The sequence below is a fragment of the Equus quagga genome, chromosome 12 (genome assembly GCF_021613505.1).
Source record: "Equus quagga isolate Etosha38 chromosome 12, UCLA_HA_Equagga_1.0, whole genome shotgun sequence".
Taxonomy (NCBI): domain Eukaryota; kingdom Metazoa; phylum Chordata; class Mammalia; order Perissodactyla; family Equidae; genus Equus; species Equus quagga.
In genome coordinates this window covers 17,168,379-17,184,051 of record NC_060278.1, presented here as the reverse complement: position 1 = coordinate 17,184,051, position 15,673 = coordinate 17,168,379, and the positions used below count along the sequence as shown (strand labels likewise).

General features: G+C 37.7%; 1 protein-coding gene across 1 annotated transcript in view; it reads right to left on the bottom strand.

The window, feature by feature from the left end:
* CUBN (cubilin) overlaps positions 1-15,673 on the bottom strand; it is a 256,083-nt gene that overhangs the window by 44,886 nt on the left and 195,524 nt on the right. The window contains exons 55-57 of the mRNA XM_046679623.1: positions 13,668-13,824; positions 12,158-12,307; positions 2,089-2,289 (exon numbers count right to left, since the gene is read on the bottom strand). Coding sequence (XP_046535579.1) covers positions 2,089-2,289; positions 12,158-12,307; positions 13,668-13,824 — 508 coding nt within the window. The remainder of the gene's footprint in view (positions 1-2,088; positions 2,290-12,157; positions 12,308-13,667; positions 13,825-15,673) is intronic.

Below are 15,673 nucleotides of genomic sequence, written 5' to 3'. Positions count from 1 at the left end.
AAGGTGTGCAGAATCCAAGAGATGCTGTGGCATATGAACCCAGGAAGGACTCCTATCTAGAAATCCTCAATAATATAGATTCAAGTCTCCTCTGTCAAAGAGAGACTGTTATAAGGTGGAGTATTGGAAATCATTTTTGAGATGTTCAAGTTCAGTTCCCTCTGTGGACTCAAATGCATAACTCTCGGGTCCTATGTATTTCTACTTAGTTGTGAGACTGTTAAGGACTCTTCTTGCCCAAATCTGTATTATTGGTCCTCAACAAGCATGAGAGAGGCCCACTCCCCTGTCTGACTCTAGCAATCAACAGTCCAGAGCCCTTAGTTATTGCCATCAGTCAATAAAACAAGAGCGCTAAAAATATAAAGCCCATTACAAAAAATATAAAGTTATTGCTATGTTTGCTTGGTCTTACATATAAGGAGGATCAGATTCTGCCATCTAATGACAGACAGTGCCCTACTCTCATTGCAGTGAGAAAGGTTTATTTTATTTTATGATTCTAAAATAATAATGGGGTTAGTATATTCTGATGATATTTCTATGGTTTATATATTATCTATGGACATATTCCATTTAAATCTCATAGGAATGATAAATTGTGGTGGCCACTTAAGATTATTAAGGTTACTTATTAGTTTGTTTGTTAGCTTTGCCTCCACTGAGCCCACATTGTGGGGAAGGCTATTCTCTATAAGCCCATAAGTATTCACGCGCTCAGACCCCTGAGTTCATCTGTAGTGAATTCAGTTTTAGATTTACATAGCCTTATTCTATTGCATCTGGTACACGACTGAGTGGTCTCTGAAAGCTTATCAATGCCTAAATAACTCCCAAATTTGCACACTGTCAGGACTTGAAATCTTAACATCAAAATACTCTTTAAATGAGACTCTCCTAGTAGACATAGTGAACTTGCACACAATGTCTTAGGAAAATGAGGATTAAAGAGGAAAAGGACATCAAGCAGGGATGTAACTCTCCAAAACACCAGTTGTGCCGAAAGAATAAAACACACTAATCCCTCCCTTTATTCAACAGGACAATTGAGGGAGGGGATGTTGGTTGCTCGGTTGTATTCTGTTTGTGCCAACAGACGTACAAGACCACACACACTCAGACTTCACAAATGGGGGTCAGGACTCAGGTAGCAGTGGATGAATTGTGAATGCCAATGAATTGTGAAGGCCTTTTTCAGGAGTAAACAAACATTTTCAATCTTCTCTGTGGATGGGAATAGCAATTTACTTGAAAGATAATTTAACTTTCTACCTTTAGCAGTGGGTTTGGTCAAGCAAAGACAAAGCAAACCAAAGATTCTGCGAGATGTGTGTGCCCATTTCTCTGAAGTTGAGATGGATGATGTAGGATCAATGCTATCAGCTAACTGGCCAACCAAGTTCATTGCAGGAGGGGAAAAGACTACTCAAAATAGGAAAATATGGCCTTATGATTTTCAAGTGAAATAGATCAAATTGTCTATAAAGAATGAAAAGGTTCTGGTAGCTACAAAGGTCTTTGCCCAGCCTGTGACTTGTCTTGTCACTTTGCCTTGATATGGAGAGGCTGCAAATTATAACGTAGTTGAATACATCAACCTTTCCCTTTTCCTTTAAGGCTTGTGCTTTTTGCATATTGTTAAAAAAAACCTCTTCCTACCAGAAGATCATAAAGACATTCTCTTATATTTTTTCTAAATTTATAAAATTTTGCTTTTCACATTAGCAAAGCGACTTGGGGAAATGAAAAGGCATCTGGATAATCTGGGCCCAAAAGCCACCTTTACGATGTACAAACACTAAAGATAGCAGAAACGTTCATTTTAACTTTAATCATCAAAATAAATCTTAATTCTCCACTTGATTTTCAAAGAGTAGTTCCAGCCAAAGTTTATGAAAAAGGGCCTCCCCATTTTTCAAAAGAGAAAAATGTTGAAGTGTTTTTGCACCATGCACCTAATTGATAATTTTTTCCCATAAAGTCTCTGAATCTTCCAGTTGGTGATGCATGAATCACAATTAAAACTTCTTATGGAAATTGCTCAAGAAAAGAAACAAAATTCCAAACTACACCATTACTGTGACTCACAGGTTATCCTGTAGGAAAACTTGAATCCAAAGTCCGTGGTATGTGCGTTAGAGTAGAAGTTAAGCAGCATTGGACCAGAGATGGAGACAGGAGACAGGCTCTCATCGCCACACACAGTGGCGAAGGGTGTGGAAGCTAAGCTGTAACCCCTGATAATGTGCACGCCGTCATTGACACAGCTTCCCGTCACGGCAGAGCGAGCTGTACGAAGCAGGGAACAACCAACATTATAATCAGATGCAACAGAAACAATCAATGCTGTAAACATTCAAACAAAAATGTGAAGATTCATGCAATTTACATAGAAATTAAAATGAGAATCAAGAGCTGTTTTGCTAAGTCGCCATCTGAGTTGCTTTCCTGATGGAATGGCGTTTACCCTGGTTGCAAAACCAGCAAGCACAGGTCTGAGAAAACAGGTAGAACTTCACAATAGACAAATCTCATTTTGAAACAACCCAGAATTTTCTTCCTTTATAAAATGGCTCCTTTAACTCAGTGATTATAAGCTGGGGACAATTTTGCCCCCAGGGTCATCTGGCAATACCTGAAGACTTCTTTTTGCTGTCATGGTGGGGTGTACCACTGGCACAGAGTGGGTAGAGGCCAGGGATGCTGCTAAACATGTTGCAATGCTCAAAGCAGCCCCACACCCTCTGTCCTCCCACTACAACAAAAGTCCCGGGCCCAAAATGTCAACAGTGCGCTATTGAGAAGCCCACTGTAACTTGAATCTTACATACAGTGAGGGACTCTCTTTAAGAGAATTAGAAATCCCTTAAAGTTTATCGGACAACCATAACATGTTCACACAAATAATATTAGCTTAAGAGTTTAGTGTTGTATATACTCCAACCCATCCCAAAGAGAAATACAAAATAGAATAAACAAAAAATTTAGATCATACTGAGCATGATCTTTCATAATCTAATTTTTATTAGCATAAAATAACATCATGCATTTTTAGGTGATTAAATATTCTTTTAAAATGTTGAATTTAATATATAAAATTATATAGATGTGCCATAATATGTTCAATTAATCTCCTGTTGCTTGAAAATTCTATCTTTTCCACCTTTTTTGTGATTAAAAATACTTCAAACAAACATTCTTGCACGTGAATATTTGAGAAGTTTCTCATTATTTCATTAGAATAAATTTTTAGAAGTTGAGTTACTGGTACTAAGGTAAGATTCTTTTCCAGAATTATCAAATGGTCCTTTGGGAAGGTGTTACCAGTTCAAGTCCCGCAACACTTTAGGTATCTGATGTTTTCCCTGATTCTACATTTTCATTCTCCCATAGAGAAATCTCATACCTGTTAACCATCACTCCCCATTTTCCCCTCTCTCTTTACTGCTCTCCCAGCCCCAGGCAACCACTAACTACTTTCACTCTCAATGGATTTGTCTACTCTGGACATTTCACATAAACACAATCATATAATAGGTAGCCTTTTGCGACTGGCTGCTTTTACTTAACATAATGGTTTTGAGGTTCATCCATGTTGTAGCACGTGTCAGTACTTCATTCCTTCCAAGGCTGGATGGTATTACATTGTATGGATGGACCACACTTTGTTTATCCATTCAGCAGCAGATGGGCATTTGGTTTGTTTCCACCTTCTGGCTACCATGAATAATGCTGCTATGAACATTCATGTACAAGGTTTTGTGTGGATGTATGTTTTCAATTCTCTTGGATATATAAGTAGAAGTGGAATTGCTAACTCATATGGTTAACTCTATATTTAGCATTTTGAGGACCTAACAGGCTGCACCATTTTACCATCCCACCAGTAATGCATGAGGGTTCTAATTTCCCACATTCTCACCAACATTTGTTATTGTCTGTCTTTTTTATTTAGCCACCCTAGTGGATATGAAGTGGTAGTTTACTGTGGTTTTGATTTGCATTTCCCTATAACTAACGGTGCTGAGCATCTTCTTACGTGTTTATTGCTCATTTGTATATATTCTTTGAAGGAATGTCTATTCAGTTCCTTTGCCATTTTTAAATTAGGTTATATGTCTTTTATTCTTGAGTTGTAAGAATTCTTTTACATTCTGGATACTAGCATGGTCATAAGTTTTCATTTATTTGGGGTAAATACATAGGAGTGGAATTGTTGGGTCATAAATTAGGTGTGTATTTAATTCTATAAGAAACCGCCAATCAATTCTTCCAAGTGGTTATATCAGTATACATTCTCATCAGGTAGTATGAAACTTCTAGTTGTTCTGCATGCTTGTCAACATTTGGTATTGTCAGTCTTTATAATTTTAGTCATTCTGGTGTGTGTGAAATGGTACCTTATCGTGACACTTAATTTACATAGTTCTGATGGCTAATAATGTGGAATATTTTTCATGTTCTCATTGACAAAAACAACAAAAAACACTTTCATTTCATATAGATGCTAATTTCAACATATATCCTCCTCCACACACACACACAAACTTTAACCACTTTCAAATTCCCCATTGGAACTGGCCAAAACTGTATTACAATATTTTATAAGAGCACATACTATGAGACAGTGGACTCTGAAATCAGACTGACTGTTTGTTGTTAGAAAACTCCTATAAATTAATGAAATTATGATATACATTTATGTTATAATTTCAAGTCTCCTGGCCATAGATCTTGGTTCAAGGGTGGGCATGTGACCTGGGCCAACTCAATTAGGGTAAATTTCAAGACCATTGTTCAGAATCTGAAATAGACAGTTCCCTGTTGGTAAATATAACCAACTCTCCGAGGGAAAGAAAACAGCCTTGATTTGCAGCATCTGCCAATTTCCATGGTATAAATACTCCCATGATAGCCAGTTTCGAGCTACAAACATGAGGTCATTAAATGCAGAATTTGAAACAGGGGAGCCTGATTGTCTCTTGCAAGATGGTACAAGCCAACTCCAGCATGCCACTAGACAGACACCCTCTCCCTTCCTGGATGTGCATGAGAAGCGCACAATCCACCGTGTGAGAGCACAGACCCTACAGCCAGGTGAGGAGCCACCCTTAAGGTGAGGCTCACACTGGAGTGGCACAGAGTGAGAATAGAAAAAGTAGAATATTTGATGACATAATTAAAATGCTAGATTAAGCAAATTTGAGGCACACCCAACTTTGAGGTCTTCAAGAAGTAAATGCCAAATGTCCTTTTATGTTTAAACCAGGTTGAATTAATTTGCCTGTTAGTTTTCCCAAAAAAATTCCTAGTAGATATAGTATGTATTATCATAATCATAATCATTGTTGTTACTAATTTTTCTAGAACCCCATCATTCTGAGCACTGTTGATAGATTGATTGATTACTCCAAGGTAGGATGTCAGACCCAATCGAGGCCAATCAGATGTGTTCAAAGTATGACTGAGTGCGAGGGAGTCAATAGTAGGAACCAATGATGTTCAACTTGGAAAACAGCAGCAGCCGGCTCCTGACACGTGAAGGAAGCCAGGCTATATATAGTAAGGGAAAATGAAGTTGTCATGCAGAAAGCAGCAAAAAGAAGGAGGAAAAGAGAGAGCATTCTGAAGGATTCTTCTTACTGCTTTTACTTATTCTGGAAACCCACGACTCCCCTTCTTATTTTTAAACCTTCCTTTAATGAGATAACCCAGTGTGCTTCTTATACACTCTACTTTATATCTAAGTTAACTTGAAGATAATCTACCATTTTTAACAGGAAGAATCTTGATGAATGCATTTTTTTACATATATGTACATTAAAAACTCCCTTCCCCTTTTTGGATAGAAGATTATCTTGGAGAAAATTGATATTTTTATCAGAAAACATCTATGTGATTTAAATCTTAAGTCATTTTAGGAATGCATTTGGCTACTTAGCTAGGTTTCTATTCAACTTGAAGAAATCTTGAAGTATCAATTCAAGACATATTTATTAAATTAACTCTAAAGAATTTCTTCATTATGAAAATCCTAGAATAGAAATGCTTCTAATTGGGCATAAATCTACAAGTTAAAAATGTGAAAGACTAAACTTCAATGACCTTACCATGCAATTAGAAGCAATATGATCTTGGAAAAATATGACTAAAAAGAGATACACTAAACTTAGATTTATGGTTTGAATACTGCCAAATTATGTACCTTAACTATAACCTCAGAATTTGTCTTCCAGACACCAAAAGCTCCATTGGAATTTTAAAAATTCAGAGTAGGTTAGTTTGAGAATCAAAAAACACAAGGCATTAGCTATAAAAATATCTCTAGCCAGCAACAATATATAAAGTCGTAAAAGCAAAATCACAGAATGAAAGGAAATATTGCTGATGCTGGATTAAAATCTCAGCATCACATTGGTCAGATGGCTGCCATGCAGATACCCCTTAAGCATTAAAGAGTTAGTTTTTGAGTTGTTGGCCTAATGATGTAGACTATCACAGTGGTGGATATCTTAGAAAATTATGGAAAGGCTGTGAAACATAAGGTAAAGTGTGTCATTAGGTTGATTATGTTTCCAAAAAATAATTAAAGGAACTAGTTAAATTATGGAAAGTTCACTCATGAAATAGCAATGGTATATCCATATTGAGACATAACTAAAACTCACTAACTCTTTATAAAAGGCCTGTATTCAACAATGATGAAGTTGGGCAGGGGAAAGGCAGAGGAAGTTGAGAGGAGATTTTAATTTTTTTGTGGATGGCAATAGAATATCAAATAACTAAACAAATAATTCAAGACAATCTGCTCATTCTCAAAGACTGACTCAATAAATTATGAAGTAATTATATTTAGTAAGTTGCTTGATGGATTAAAACATTTTTGTATCCTTTCCAGCAGTCATTTCTTTAAGGTAGGATGTCCTTCCAAATTTTATCCATAAGAAATAGAACATTACATAATATCAGAATTTGTAAAGTTACCTAAAGTCTAAGAACATATTGAAGATTAGCATAAACAAGGTAATATACAAGAAAATTAGATATTAAGATATCAGTAGGCATCAAGTAATTCACAATACATTTATCTTTTTCTCAAGCTCTCCATGTCACATCACTGCTCTAGATCAATGATATCAGCCTGATTCTTCAATGAGAAGACACTTGGTGACAAAGACCACAGGCATCATAAAATAATGATATTAAACACTTTTCCATAATCATAGGGGGAACCAATTGATTACATAACCAAAATATACACAAAACTCTCAAGTAGAATATAATTAAATTCAACTTGGATGACTGTCTTCCAGGAAGAGAAAGGAATATAGTCAAAGTTTGCAAAAAGTTCTTCAAGGAGTAAGATAGGTATCAAAGCTAAGTTTATGGCCAAGAGGTAGCATTCAATCAAACATGTGGGAATTGTCAGGAAGAGAAGTACCCTGAAACTGAATGACACCTTCTCCTTGGACTAGAGCCCATGTCATGGGACAAGGAGCTATAATTATTCTTAATTTTATCTTCAGCAAATGTTTTGATGTACATTTTCTACTGAAATCTCTGAGATTTAAAACGATCCTTCATGATTTATTTTATGACTCTTTTCCATCTTCCTGAAAAACTTTAAACATGTTTATTGTTTGAAATGGGTAAGGCTTGTCCAACATATTGAAATCTAATTTTTATCATATTCTTCTGGGCTTTATTACAGAGCAATGTTCACTTCTGGATTCCATCATGATTCTGAGAACTTGGAGAGAACTGAAAGGAAGCCAAGGATGAGTAATTCAGCCAATAGCATAACCTTGTGGCATTTCGGTTCAGAGTGCAACTTTTCTTTGGAGTCATGGATAGAGAGAGACAGAGACACCAAAGAGGACCAGAGATGGGGGAAGTCCTTTTGGTTGGAATATTTTAATACGGTAGATAAAATAAAGTCTTTACGATAAAGTAGGGGAGGTTCTAGGGAGAGAGACATGAATTAGGGAGCAGCACTGTCTAATTAACTTCACTCCGAGTAGCTTGGAGACTGGACCCGTCAGTGGAGGGGTGACTCAGCAGGAGTGAGAAGCACAGTGTGTGCTAGTAAACAACCATATACAATGTGCTAGTATGGAACTCAGCTCCACAGAGCACGAAGGCCCAAGTCTTATAACACAGACAAGATAAGCAAGGACTCTCACGTAACTAAACCATCTCCTCTACCGCGTGCCAATTTGAACAAAATATCAGTAAGAACTATTTCAAAAGAACCATTGCCCAATGCTTTCTAAAATAACGGATTGCAAAATATGCCAACATTCTGATTTCTTTAAAACAATTGAGCAAGCAAAGAGAAGAAATGGTAAGTAATTGAGTAAAGCTACTTTATTTTTTTTAACTTAGATTAAATGGTGGGGGGAGATGTGAACTAAAACAGCTGACAAAACTCAATTGTTGTGCTTCTTGATGGAAGAACGGGCGAAAGGAAAAATCTAAAACTAAACTTTCTTTACTTGTTCTTTTTAGCTCTATACTAGGTGTAGCCTGTAAACCAGGACTTTTACGTTAATAAAAGAGAATTCAGGCAGATATGATGTAGGATTTCTCATCTGGCTACTCTGGAAATCTAGCCCTCTTCCTCTTGGGGCTTCTGAGGCCATCCCTGGAGGACAGTGAGCAAAATATTTGCCCTTCGTTTCTCTCCAATTCCTCTGTTAAGGCGCTATTTTACTGTCCAGTTCTTATCAAGAGATACTCTGGATCTGAGAAAAACTGAGTTTAGAATTTACCCAGATGTAGATTTTTTAGTTAAGAATTTCTACACCCCTCATTCTCACCAAAGTGAATCAATGATATTATCCAATTTCGATGATAGAAAAATCAAGGTACAGAAGGCATTCACTTGCCTTAGGTTACCTCATCTGTTAAATGCTTTATCTATGAAGTAAAAATAAAAATAACAATAATAATAATAATGGCTTATAATCTTCCCAGTAACTTAGAGGCATCTACTTGGCCACATAAATAATGAAAACACAAAAGTATACTTTTAGACTGCTCAACATTGGGGAAAATAAAATCAGTATTTATTTAATAACATCTGATTCCAAAATAAGTATGAACGTCAGTATTTTCTCTCTCAGGCTTTGTTGTTAGCTATTGTCTGTTTCTGGTGTTTCATTTTTAACCAGAAGAAACATTTTGAATTTGTCAGTTCTCTATTTTATTTTACAAACTTCTGAAGACGCTGTTAAGAATACCGAGAGCTATTTTAGCCTTGAGATTACATTCAGAAAGAAAAAAACAGTTGTAAATTCTGAAATGGAAATTTCTTCCATCTCTTCTAATTGATTTCGCTGGAAGTTTTATGCTTCAGTAGTGATTACATAGAAAATATGAGCAGTCTGCCGTTCGGAGAATGACTAGTATTAGAGATGTAATAATAATGAGAAAGTTCAGAGAAACTTAGGCCAACATAAAATATTATAACATACTTTTAGAGCAGCTTGCTTTAGGGGAAAGTAGGTCACTGGACCTTCGTACCCTCCCCGTGTGGAAAGTACCCGCGTGTAGCTGAATGGTCAGTATGCAGGCCTGGATAGTAAAACCTTTCGTAACCAGTTGTCGGTGTTTAGTAGATACAAGGTATGGACCAGTGTGTTTCCCCAGAGTATTTTATAGCTTGGGATAGCCCATTTTTTTCTTGCCAAATCTACCTTTTTTGCTAATGGCCCACCAAAAGAGCGGATCTGGACCCCTCATCTCTTGCTAGGCCAAAGCTGGCTCTGCTGGCATGTTGGGCTCAGAAATGCTTAGTCATTTGGACAGAGTCTCTCAGAAATAGTTCCTATTGCTTATAGCAGCTAGAAAGGCCAAGGCTCCTGCAAAAAATCTGTGTTTTTTTTTAGAGCAAGTGTCAATTTTATCACAATATACTGCACGTGAATTCCTCAGGCTCACTTTAGAAGGGGGAGATGGCTATTTTTACTGGAGCTAATGAACCTCTAGCTTGTTGATGGTATTCAATCAACATCAGCACTCATATGATTAGTAATAAGCATCTAATTTTAAAGTAAATTTGATTAATGTTGGGAATCATCATAGTCCAATTAATCCATAGCCTGACATCTCTCACTTAGCAGTTTGAAAATGCTGAGTACTTTTAACACTGGAAACGCACAAGACATTATCATAAGGAGATAATTTCATTAAAAAAATTAGCCTCTTCAACTGGCTGAGGATTAGCAAATTCATTAGTAGAAGCAGAAATTTAATCTGGCAAAACCAAATATCTCACTTGTGTGAGGGCGTGTCTAGAGATCCTGACTGGTGGCAGCAAAAACAATAAAATAATGGTCATTCTGATGAATTATAGTTCACAAAATATGTTTCTACAGGCATTATCTGATTTTCGTAACTACTATTTTATATTTTTAAAATACTAAAGTGATTATCAGAAAGAAAGGATATCTAATTTGCACTGTCGTGTGACTGGTAATTGGCCAACCTGGCATTGCGACCCATCTTAAAATACTGTGCTTTCCCCAACATCCCCCCATTAGGCATCCACAGGACACTACCCTTTATCCCACCTTGTCAGCTAAACTCAGGAAGTCACTGTTTGGGGCCAGTGTAGGTTCCCTTGTAATAACCCATATACCATCAGGTTTGGCAGGGCTTTTTATGGCTATCCTAAATAGCATATTTACCAGCATCTCCTTTTTTAGTCTAAATGATATTGGCATTTGACATTCTTCTGTTTATGAAATTTAATGAGAACAAATGCACATAAAAATGCAGAATCCGAGCCCTGTTGTTAAAACAACGTTCCCCTGATTATAAAATTATAGAAAAAGTATAAGGAAGAAAATAAATATCATCTATAAATCTATAGCACAGCAGTAACAATTCTTAAAGTTCTGCTTAATAGCCTTACGGATTTTATTCACACCCCTAAATATGTTATTTTAAATAGAAAATTAGATCATCTTATATAAACTGTCACCCTCCCCTAATACTGTATATATCATGAACATCTTTTTATATCACTGGGATTTTGTGTTAGCAAACGCAGAAAAGATTACGTTTGACTTCATATTCCATTTTTACAGCGAAAAACATCAATTTACACTAGGCATTTTCTAGCAAACACATGTGCCAAAAACTATAACTTGTAGAGATGTAGGAAAAAGAGTTCATAGAAAAAGGATAAAGTGAGAAAGGCTTTGTACAATTTATCCATGTATCAATACCGACATGTCATTTTAATTTTTATGAAGCATAAATTTCCCAGATGCTGGATACCGTAGAACTTTTTGCTAAGTGTAATTTTTCACTGCCATGGAGACTAACGCAACCAGAGGGAAATTCTGATTATGCTGCGGTAGCTTGATAAATTTACACATTAATTGCAATGTGGAAATGGAAAGTTACTTTGTCAAAAATATGAGTATGACTGAGTGGTTGAGAATACCCCTTTACTTGAAGGGATCTTTTTCTGCGGCGTCATAGCATCCTTTAGATAACCGAGTAGTGTCTAAAGCGGTCACAGCCCAGGCCAGACCAGCAGCTCCACGTTCCTTTTGCTAAAATCTATTTCCTAGAGCCAGGGAATGACCCCAAAGGGGCACCTGTGGTTAGGGATTTATCCCTATGGGATTGATGCAGATGAAAAAGAAAAAAGAGATGAAAGAGTGTCCCATGGTAATATTTTTAAGAAGTACAGCACAGATATTTATTAATTTTATTAATTCATTCACTCATTCCACATTTATTGAGCACCTGCTTTGACTGAGCACACAGTTTCTCTTGCTAGTTATAGTGTGCGTGTGCATGTGGGCGCACACCTGCACACGTATGTGTGTAGAATAAATGCAAATGAATAAATTAAAGACTATTATTAACATGTAATACATTTCAGACTTATTCTCTTTAAGCAATTTGTGATGTTTGTGTTGTTAAAGCTTGTGTTATTTTTTCACTTCTGGATGGAATATATGGAATGGTACATGTGTTCTTAAAATATTGGGTGGAATTTGAATCAAGTTTACATCATATATACCATGCAGCATTTTTAATACTTTCTTCAAATGGTGATTTCAAACTCTCTCTGCCTCTACTCATCATTCATTCATTTATTAAGAATCAACTGTAATTTACATAAGAATAAACTTACCTTCCAAATGGAAAGACACAAAAGTCAAAAGGACCACAGACAGAGGATCAGCCTCTATGAGGTAGGTGCAATTCATGTTGTTGTCATATTGCTTTGGGTAATTTGGAGAAACGATGTAACCTGAAGGATTAGTGAAATTACGCCCACATCCTATGGGGGAAGAAAAAGGCATTATCAGAACATTGGTTCTCACATTTGGTATCTTTTTATCAGTGAGAGAAAGCCTCACATTTCCTAAATTCTCTAGAGACGTATTCCCTGAGATACTCGATGGAAGAAGCAATATCTAAGAGAGCGGAGCTCTGATTTAAAAATAAATATACACGAAAAATAACATCATACATTTTTTAGAAAATGATGCAGAGTTTTGGGCTAGTAGTAGAAATTTTACCACAAATCCTGTGCAAATCACTCAACGTTAAGGTATTGAAAGAAAGGATAACTTAGCAAAGATTTAATATGATTCATGTAGATGGAGAAATAAAAGTGATGAAAAGTGATTTGGATCTGATCAGTACACCTAATGGTTTAAAAATATCTCATTATATTATTAGAAAACCATGCTATTTTCATTACCATTGTCATAATAACAACACCTGTTTTAAAAAAAAATGGGTGAATTTACTAATCCCAACTCTTATCAAATTCTCACATAAACCCCTTGTGTCAGAAATAGAGAAAACTATCTTTTTACCACTAAAATGACATATGTTTTCATAGAAGCACTAATTAATTCACATCACTCTCTATCACATATGAAAGTATCAGTATCCTTCTAAACTGATGTTAAAACACACAGCACTACACACACAACAAACAAGTGAAACCCAAGATGGGTCTGGGGTCGCCTCCTTTACACCGCACTCCTTCGCTCATTCATGTCTGCAAGACCCCTTCTCCGTGTTACTTCCTCTAATTCCTTTCATCAAGCCTTTTCTTAAACAGCGGTTTGAAATTAGTGGCTACTTGAGTTAATTCAGCCAACAGGTTCACACCATTGCTTCTCAGGCTTGAAAACGCTACATTTCCCACAGATGTAATTTGTGAACGGTGGTCAGAGAAGGAAGAGAAAGCCCTGAGGAAAGTGGCTCCCCAGGGTGACTGAGCATGAGAGTCACCTGGGTGAGAGCTAAAACTTGGGAAGGTCCCACATGGAAATGCTGAATTCCGAGAGGTCTGGGGTGAGGCCCCTGGAATCAGGGTGTTGTTAAAGCCTCAAGGGATTTCGGTGCAGGCAGTCAACGCGCTGCATGCCAGCCACACAGGCTGATGTGGGCTAGTGGCACACAGGCCTTTCACATCATTTCTCAATTGACCTACCATTGAATTCAGTTCCATTCTCAGTGATTTTGCAGGAAAGTTGTACTCTCAGGATAAGGTGCCCAGCCACGCTCTTCCCCTTGGACCCCAGTTCCAGCCAACCCTGGTACAGCCCCCACTCTTCCCCAAGCTTGCCCGCGGCAGCCATACCCCATCGAGGACCTCTCCGTTGGGCTTTAGGGCTACTTACGGCTTACAAAGGATGCAGAGAAGCCCTGAGCTGGAGCCTCCTGAGACTGGAACACGGCAGTGAATGCGTTTCGTGGTGTGATGATGGACCCGGGAGCCACGTTCCCACAGCCTGTGGCTAACAGGGCTTTGTCGACCTCCTCCGTTCCTGCCCACACCTAGCAAAGCCACAAACGAGACTTAATGCCAGAGGTTTTCCCCGTCAATGTTTTAATGTGCTTAGGCTGGAAATGAATGCTACTCAGGTGAATAGAGGCCTAAACATCATAGTAAATAAAACACATGCAAGTCTGCAATATTTTCTTCGGAGAATATTTCTTTAAGCTGCTTTTTTATAGCATATCCCATTCTTGACTCTTCCAAGGAGATTGTGTTCAGGATTTTGTGTAGCTAGGCAGTGATTTTTCTAGAAAATTGATCAGTATGCAGTTTCTGCTTACCTTCTCCTCTCACCTTCACCTGATCTGGCTTGCTAGGTGACAAGGGAGACAGACAGCAATGTGTGCTACTGTGGTGCTTACCATTTCTCCCTCCGGGGATGGCAAATTGGGGGTTGCAGGTAGAGAACATTTACCAAGCAAGAAGCCCATGGAAATTAATATGTTTGTGGAGCATGAAGAAAGCGGACATGAATTCCAAACACTGTATACAAGTAATTAGCATGAATTGAAACAAATCATAGGAGACTTCCTGGCAGTGTTAAATTTTAAGGTTCATTTTGAGGAAAGGATGCAATTCAGTCATTATGTGCTATTATGCACTAAAGACTGGGTTGGCAACTCCCAAGTAGACTGGGCTGTTACTTAATTAGTTTGGCCACTTTAAAAGAAGTAATTGATAGACTCATTTGAAAAACAGTTGCTGAGGAATAAATCGTGAGCATCAAAATTCCAAAGCAAGCTAATCCTAACCTGGGGGGAGGACATTAATCACGGAATCACAAATTTAATTGCAAAATTTCAACTCTGAAAGGAGCTGTAATGCAGCTGTTGAGAGGGTATGATGAGTTGCTTGACCTATCTGGGAAGTGGTGAGGCTGCCGGAAGAAGCCCTGATGGTATGGAAGAGGCGTGGCTACTTCAAAGAAGAGAGAGAAAACTGAGTCAGGTGTGAGATGAGGCTGCGGAGTCCACGCAGGCCCTGCGGCATGTTAGAGATCCAGGCCACTGTCCTGAAAACGGCACACAGCCACTGGAAAGCTTAAGGCTCAATGATGCTTGGTTTTTGGAAAACACTACAATATGGGGACTAGGAGGGAAAAAGAAGACGCTGGGAGATCAGCCAAGAGGGTTTTGCAGTAGTTCAGGCAAGAGATCATGGTGTCTAAAATGTTGAGTCACTCAAGGAAAATATTGATGTTAGGTAATGAAAACACATTGAACATGTTTAACCAGAGAAGATCCCCCAAGTTGAGTGAGTCTCAACGGGGAGCAATGTTGCCCTCCCCAGGGGACATTTGGCAATGTCTGGCGGCATTTTTGATTGTCACGTTTGGTGTGGGCAGTGGCATGTAATGAGTAGAGGCCAGGCATGCTGCTAAACATCCTAAAATGCACAGGACCACCCCCCACCTCCGAGTTAAGAATTATCTATCCAAGAAGACAAGAAGGTAATTGGGTTTGGATTAGTCTTATGTGACTATTCAACATTTTCTTCACATCAAATTATATAAAATTACTCATTTGAACATATCACTTTCAGGAAGATTACTCAAACAAAGCAATAAAACATCAAGCCACTAAAAACACTTCTACTGGCAAATCAGTCCATAGCAGGAGGTGTGAAATAGCACTGACTCATTATTTCTCAGTTCTTTAAAGCCATTTCGTTTCAAGTGATTTTCAAACACTGGGTATCCAGCTGTTAGTCATCTTACTGAAGTCAAATTATATTTGCCATTTATTAGATATGGGAGGTGCCTGGCCTGGAGATATGAGAAGAAAAGCACAGATATCCTACCAAATATCTAAGATCAAAAAAGTCTTGGGAAAGAAATGCACCCTCCCA